At 34.7% G+C, this 8,571-nt stretch overlaps 1 protein-coding gene across 1 annotated transcript; it reads left to right on the forward strand.

Annotated features, from left to right (window-relative positions):
* The first annotated feature begins 2,004 nt into the window (after positions 1-2,004).
* On the forward strand, positions 2,005-2,265 carry LOC122490549 (translationally-controlled tumor protein-like). The gene has a single exon (XM_043593198.1). It carries the CDS (start codon positions 2,005-2,007, stop codon positions 2,263-2,265), a length of 261 nt encoding a protein of 86 aa, XP_043449133.1.
* The last annotated feature ends 6,306 nt before the right edge of the window (positions 2,266-8,571 follow it).

The raw sequence follows: 8,571 nt of genomic DNA on the forward strand, positions 1-8,571 counted from the left end.
GCAAATAAGCTGTAAACCACAACCAAAAAAAGAAAGAAAGAAGTCAATGAAAACTAAGCTAATAATGATACAGATGCTACAACAAGTAGGTAAGGATATTAAAAATGTAACCAAAACCTTTACACCATGTGTTTGAGTAAGGGAGAAGAAAACATTAGCATTAACAGAGAAATGACTATAAAAAGACATATATCAAATTTCCACAGGGGAAAAAAGCAATGTCTGTGATGGGAAGTATTACAGGATTAACAGCAGACCAAACACTGCAGAAGAAAAGATTGGTGAACTTGAAATATACTAATAGAAGCTACCCAAAATAAAATATCGACCTAAAAAAAAAAAACTGAAAAAAAATGAACAGAGTATCAACACACTGTGGGAAACATTTAGTGGCCTAATCTTTCTGTAAGTAGGGTCCCTGAAGGACAGGAGAGAAAGATTTCAAATAATGGCCCCATATTTTTCCCAGTTTGATGAAAGCAAATCCCAGGCAGAAGAAAGATGAAGAAAATTCTACTAAGAAGAAAAACTGGAAGCTTTCCCACCAAGATTAGGAACAAGGAAAAGATATCCTCTTTCACCACTTTTATTACACATTGTACTGAAAGTCCTAGCAATGTGATAGGACAAGAAAAGGAAATGAAAGGTACACCGATTAGGAAGGAGGAAATCAAACTGTCATTATTCAAAAATGGCATGATCGTTTATGTAGAAAATCCAAAAAAAAAATCAACCAAAAATCTGCAACTAATAAATGATTAGTTGCAAGGTTGCAGGGTATAAGGTTAATATACAAAAGTCAACTGCTTTTTTATATACCAGCAATGAATAAGTAGAATTTGAAATTAAAAATGCAATACCATTTACACTAGCACCCCAAAAATAAAATACTTGCACAAATCTGACAAAATATATCTAAGATCTATATGAAGAAAACCATAAAAACTTGATAAAAGAAATCTTACGAATAAAGGAATAAATGGAGAGATAATTCTTGTTCATGGATAGGAAGACTCAATATTTTTAAGATGTCACTTCTTCCATCCTTGATTACAATGCAATGTCAATCAAAATCTTAAGTTAATTTGTGGATATTGACAAAATGAATCTAAAGTCTATATGGTAAAGCAAGAGACCCAGATTATTCGACATAATATTGAAAAAGAACAAAGTCAGAGAACTTACACTACCTGACTTGAAGACTTACTATCGAGCTACAATGACCAAGACAATGTGGCATTGGCAAAAGAATAAACAAGTAAATCAATGGGACAGAATAGAGAGCACAGAATAGACTCACGTAAACATAATCAACTAATCTCTGACAAAGAAGCAAAGATAATAATTTGGATAATACATAATACTATGGAGCAAAGATTGTCTTTCAGCAAATGGTATTGGAACGACTGAACATACACATGCAAAAAAAAAAAAAAAAAGAATCAAGACACAGACCTTATACCCTACACAAAATTAACCATCAACCTAAGTGTAAAACATAAAACAATAAAACTCCTAGAAGATAACATAGGAGAAAACCTAAATGACCTTGAGCATGGCAACAATTTTTTTAGATACATAAAAGAAAGAATTTATAAGCTTGACTAAATTAGTGAGTCAAAATTACATACTTCTGTACTGCAAAACTGCTGTCAAGAAAATGAGAAGACAAATCACAAAGTGGGAAAAGAAATATTTCTAAATCATATAGCTGGTAAATGTTATTCAAAAATACAAACACTTAATAGTCAACAATAAAGAACCAAAAAACTCAACATTAAATAGGTAAAAGAATCTGGACAGCTTACCAAAGAACATGTACAGATGGCAAATAAGTAAATGGAAAGATGCTCAACATAATTAGGGAATTACAAATTAATAAACAGTGAGCTTTTCCACCCATTTCCTCCTCCTCCAGTATGCCCTTCTGATTGCATCCCACTTACTTCCAGCTCTGGGCTCATGCTAAGCTAGCACCACCATTGACTCTCTGCAGCCATTGTCATGATCATCTGCTGGGACCTCATCAACCATGAGGTCAGTGAGACAGAGAGTAAGACTGATGAGTCACTCAGTGGAAATGCTTTCACTGGAGGCCCTGAGGACAAAGGTACTGGAAGCATGCTAATTGCTGTTGTTGATATTGTCATGAACTATCACTTGCAAGAAACCAGAATCACAACAGAAAGCTACGAGAAGCACATCAAAGATTATATAAAATCAATCAAAGGCAAACTTGAAGAACAGAGACCAAGGAAGAGTTAAACTGTTTATGACAGGGGCTGTAGAACAAATCAAGCACATCCTTGCTAATTTCAAAAACTACCAATTCTCTACTTATGACAACATAAATCCAGATGACATGGTTGTTCTGCTGGACTACCATGAGGATGGTGTGGCCCCATATATGATTCTCTATAAGGACGCTTCACATGTGACAAAATGGTAACATAATTGGCTGCTACTTTGGATGTTACTGCCCGTTGCCATAATTGGCTGCTGCTTTTCATCCACACAATGCCAGAACTTGTGGCAACTGACTACGTGTTGTGTGATTCCACTGTATGATATTCTGGAAAACACAAAACTATGGAAACAGTAAAGGATCAGTAGTTGCCAGAGGTTACCTTAGGAAGGATGCAGAGAAAAGGAGGCAGTGCACAGAGACGTTTTGGGGCAGTGAAACTACTCCATATGATATCATAATGGTGGATATATGTCATTCATTTGTCAAAAGCCATAGATGTTCCAAAGGTGAAGTCTAATGTAAATTATGGACTCTTGGTGATAATGATTTGTCAGTATTGGTTTGTTAGGTATAAAAAGTGTACCAACCTTTGCAGGACGTTGATAGTGAGGCTATGAGGGGAGGTAATGTATAGAAAATCTGTTATTTTCAATCAACTTTTTTTGTGAACTTAAAGCCACTTTAAAAATTGCTCTAAAAAATAGGGGCGCCTGGGTAGCTCAGTCAGTTAAGTGTCTGACTGGGGCTCAGGTCATGATCTCATGGTTTGATTCGTGAGTTCGAGCCCTGTATTGGGCTCTGTGCTGACAGCTCAGAACCCGGAGCCTGCTTCAGATCCTGTGTCTCTCTCTCTGCCCCACCCCTGCTTGCACTCTGTCTCTCAAAAATGAATAAATGTTTAAAAAAAATGTTTTTAATTGCTCTAAAAAATAAAGTATTTTTTAAAAAAGATAACTATGATAAAATCATATTTAGTTACTAAGGTGCTGCATTTTACCTAGACATTTATGTCTATAAGAATTCCTTGGTAGAATTATCTGTTCTACATTTTAATGTCAAAAGAAGTCTTTGGGGGATTGTTCTTGCTTTTTTTTTTTTTTAATAAAACCTCTACCTATGGTTTAAAAAAAATGGTACCAAGGTACATCATAGTCAAATCAGCACTCAATGACAAAGAGATTCTGCACAAGGAAAAGATAAGCTGTGAAAGCAGAGAGCTCCAAAGCTCTCCCTAAGGGAACTAACCATATCAGGAACAGAGTATGAGGAAGTCCAAGCTAATAGATACTCTTGAAAACAATGAAACAAAGAAGGTGACGCTGACAGTAGTTCAAATCCACATGAAACATTAAAGAATGTGGGTAAATTTAATTAGAAAGGATAGCGTATCTCTTATTTTTAAAAGCAGTTGTATAAAACAATACATATAAAATTGTATTGTTGGGCCCATAATATATAGAAACATAATAATATTTGACAATCAATGCACAAAGTAGGTGGGTGGGAACAGACCTAGATACGAGTAAGAAAAATATGCTAAATGAACCCACAAAAACAAATGAAAAGAGCCAGGATGGTAAATCGGAAAGTTACTATAACAAACAGGAAATACATACTCACTTTTTCCTCTCCCAGCATCTTTAAAAGAAATAAATTATATAAGGTAAAAATTATAACAATGTATTGTTGGGCTTGTACCACACTCATAAACAGGTATTAATTTAGTGTAAGTTTGAAGTAGATTCTGATAAGATATATGTGATAAGCCCTAGACAAACCAAAAAAAAGCAGAAAACTGCGGTGTCTGGGTGGTTCAGTTGGTTAAACATCCGACTTCAGCTCAAGTCATGATCTCTCAGTTCACAAGTTCAAGCCCAGCATTGGGCTCTGTGCTGACAGCTCAGAGCCTGGAGCCTGCTTTTCAGATTCTGTCTCCCTCCGTCTCTGCCCCTCCCCCGCTCATGCTCTGTCTCTCTCTGTCTCTCAAAAATGAATAAACATTAAAAAAAAAGAAAGAAAGAAAACATATAGTAGAACAACTATTTAAAGCATTAAAATGTTAAACTAGAAAACATTTACTTTATACAAAAGACAGCAATAAAGGAGGAACAGAAGAACAAAAAAGATATGACACATGCAAAAAACAACAAGAAAAATTTCACATAAAATCCAACTGTATCAATAATAACATAAAAGGTGAGTGGATTAAACAATGCAAGTCATGAGCAGAGACTGGCAAACTGCAGTAAAAAAAAAAAGAGAGAGAGAGAGATCTAAATTTGCATGAGGCAGACACACTTTATTTTTTTTTTTAATTTTTTTAACGTTTTTATTTATTTTTGGGACAGAGAGAGACAGAGCATGAACGGGGGAGGGTCAGAGAGAGAGGGAGACACAGAATCGGAAACAGGCTCCAGGCTCCGAGCCATCAGCCCAGAGCCTGACGCGGGGCTCGAACTCCCGGACCGCGAGATCGTGACCTGGCTGAAGTCGGACGCCCAACCAACTGCGCCACCCAGGCGCCCCTAGGCAGACACACTTTAGATTCAAAGGTACACATAGGTTGAAAGGGAAAAAAAATGGAAAAATATATGCAAACAGCAGCCATGAGAGAGCTGGAGTGCTATACTAGTATCAGACAAAATTGCCTTTAAAATGGGGTGCCTGGGTGGCTCAGTCGGTTAAGCCTCTGACTCAGTTTGGGCTCAGGTCATGATCTTATGGTTCACAAGTCTGAGCCCCACATTGGGCTCTGCGCTCTGCAGTGACGGTGTGGAGGCAAGAATCTCTTCTCCCTCTCTCTCTGCCCCTCTCCTGCTCATTCTCTCTCTCTCTCTCTCTCTCTCTCTCTCTCTCCCTCTCTCTCTCTCTCTCCAAATAAGTAAACATTTAAAACAATAGCCTTTAAAACAAAAAGGGTACTAGAGATAAAGGGCATTTTATAATGATAAAAGGGTCAGTCCATCCAGAATATTTAACAATTCTAAACACATTTGTACCTAACCACTACATCTCAAAATACATGAAGCAAATATTGGTGAAACAAAAAGGATAAACTGATAATCAATAGTAATAGCTGGAGTCGTTAATATCTCACTTTCAATAGTGACTAGAACAACTAGACAAGGAAGCAACAAGAAACTGGAAGGCGATAAACAGACTAAACCCAACAGACATCATTAGATCAATCTGCTCAGCAACTGAAAAATACATATTCTTCTCAAGTACATATGAGACATTCTCCAGGATAGATCATAGGCCAGGCCACAAAACAATCTTCAATAAACATAGAATTATTAAAATCATACAGTGTATGTTTCCTGACCACAGTGGAATAAAATTCTAAATCATTAACAAAGAAATATAGGAAATTCACAACTGTGTGGAAATTAGACAACAAATTCCTCAGGAACCAATGTGTCAAATAAGAAATCACAAGGGAAATGAGAAAATATTTTAAGATGAAAATAAAGATGCAACATACCAAAATTACAGGAATACAACCAAATCAATGTTTAGAAAGAAATTTATAGCTCTAAACACCTATATTTAAAAAAAAAGAAAAATCTCAACTTACTACCCTAACCTTTCATCTTAAAGCAATGAAAAGAACAACCTAAACTAATCAGTTGATATCCAATTAGGGAACTTGTGGGGACAGGAAACATTAAATTTTTCTCAGAAAATCCTACCAAAAAGTTGAATGGCTGTCTTAGCAGACTCCTTTCGTTGAGAAACCATTTCAACTTGATCCTATAAAATTATCAAAGATCTATAGCTATGTCCATAAAATATTTGTACCCTGAATTCATTAATGTATGGCCTTTGGTTACACCACTATGCACAACAAAATCTGGTACCAGGAAGTGATCATTTCTATTGAGAAAGGGCAATGGATACAACAGTCATAATCTCTGATTTGTTGATAAAAACCAAAGTTAAATATGTTTCTTCATGAGAAAAAGTTGACCTGGTTATATAATAATGTGATTTCTATGAGTCTCCAATCATCAATGTTATTTAGGGAAAAAAAAGAAAGTTAACTAGACCATCCTTTATACAGCAGTCTCTTAACCTTAGTCATTTAGAGGGAACTTCCTTGAAGCAGTTTTATCCATCACTAGTTTCAAATAGGATACACAAAAATGTGAAATTGACCACTTTATTCAAAATAGAACATAGAATTGGGATGATATTGGTTCTTACTGGAAGAAAATTAAACTTTGAAAAACTGAGGATACCAAAATGTCCATGGACACTTAATCTATGTAGAAATGTAACTTCAGAGAACATGTATTAGTATGTTTTTTGTGCTAACTCTGCTGAATTCCCCATTTAAAATGCAACTCTTTATTTCTTGGTGGGATATTGCTCAAATAACTTGCTCAGGGGCCACCGAGGCACTTTATAACACATGAGTGTATTCTATTTGTGTAGCTTGTTAAATTGACAAAATGAGCAAATACTTCTATCTTTTCTAATTAAATAGTGTTTCCTTATGCTGAAAAGTTCATTTAATTGCCACAGTACAAAGGTTTTTATTCTGAATGGTTAGTAGAGCCACAAGACAAAAGGAATTTCCCCCCTTGGAACACTTGGCCTAAACCTTAAACTAGTAAATAATCTACTAAGATTAAGATTAAAAATCCTCAAAGATAAAAAGGATTATAATTTCTTGGGAGTTAGTAGCTCTTTTGAATTCCACATTTTGTGCTTAAAGGAATAACCACAAAGTGATTCAGTTTTTTCCAGCATATGAATGGAAGAAAGTTCATACGGGCAAAGGAGCAAACTGAAAGTTTAGCTTTCAGTGAAAGAAGGTGCTTTATTTTTGTCAAATATTATGAAGTAGAAAAGAAGGAATAAACATTATCTTTGAATTCAGTATAAAGTAGGGGCTGAATAAATCTTTAAAATCATTTTATGTGGCCTCAGCACTCCTCAAATGAGAAAAAATGTGATCAGACTGTCTTTACCCCCAACATTCTTATTGCTAAACTAATATATTTCTGGCTGTAGGAGTTTACGATTCAATATTTTGTGTCTCATTAGCGCCACCTGCTGAGTGCTGCTCACACTCAATTACAAATCAACTGCTTGTAAATGGAAGAACCAAATCAAAATAACGAAAGAATGACAATAGAATTATTACATCTCCAGCATTTTCCTTTCATCTGTGCTATTTGAGTATAGGTGCAGTAACCAGACCTTGAATGTGAGGTCAGAAAAATAATTAGCTTTAAATTTTATTTATACAAGGATGATACTTAATTTGATTAATAGAGGCTTTACCTTGACAAAAACAAATATTATTAAGTCATAGTTACTTTACACATGTCATGGATTTATGATATAAATTACCTAAAATAATGCATGCAAAAAAGAAATCTTTGCAAGCCACAAAACATTAAAAATGTAAAACATGCTATATAATTCAACCCACAATGGGATGGTATTTTCACTTTTATTTTTATTTTCTTCAAAAATTTTTAAAATTCCATAGCTGAATTTATGATCCAAGCTAGACTGATACTTTAGGTTCCATTGACTTAAGCACTTCGAAAAGCTGAAATATTTTATCTCACTGGAAAGCATTTTCCTGCATTTGACGGTTTGGAACACCCTTCTCTTATCTTCTCATTTCTAAAAACAAAAATAAAGGAGTTAACCTTATAGCCTAAAGTCATATTTATTTTTCAGTTCTGAAAATACACTGAGTCTCACACCCTAAACACAGCATAAGATGATTTCATTAACAAAAATATAGTTGGTAATTCAAACTTTTTATTTTGCTGCAACTACTGAGTCACGAAGCACATGAAAAACTCAGTGTGGTTAAGTATCAAGTTCATTGACTTCTGACTGCTGGTGAGTATTATGAAACAGAATGGTCTCAGGTAAGAAAAGTTCCTCCCACAAAGTCTGGTTCTTTCACCACCTACCTGTGGATCTTGTCTGAAGTAATAAGATAATAATAAAAATAAAATAATATAAAATAATAATTAATAAAATAAAAAGGAAATAATTCCATATATCTGATTAAGTGAATTTATTACTACTCATTTTTTTTCTACTATAGTACAGGTAAAACACCAGGACTGAGGACTCAAACAAAGGCTTACATTGTTTATTTTCTTATCCACAGTATCCAGTTTTATAACAAGCAGATTACAGAACTTGGAAGCATCTAAATATCTATAAACATTCAAATATTTGTCATTTTTGCCTGAATTGTCAATTTTTACTTGAATGCTTCCTTTTCGCAGGGAGGCTTTCATATTTTATAAATATAAACATAGCCAAAATATTAAAGTCACTTACAC

Source organism: Prionailurus bengalensis, chromosome B2, assembly GCF_016509475.1.
Source record: "Prionailurus bengalensis isolate Pbe53 chromosome B2, Fcat_Pben_1.1_paternal_pri, whole genome shotgun sequence".
Taxonomy (NCBI): Eukaryota; Metazoa; Chordata; class Mammalia; order Carnivora; family Felidae; genus Prionailurus; species Prionailurus bengalensis.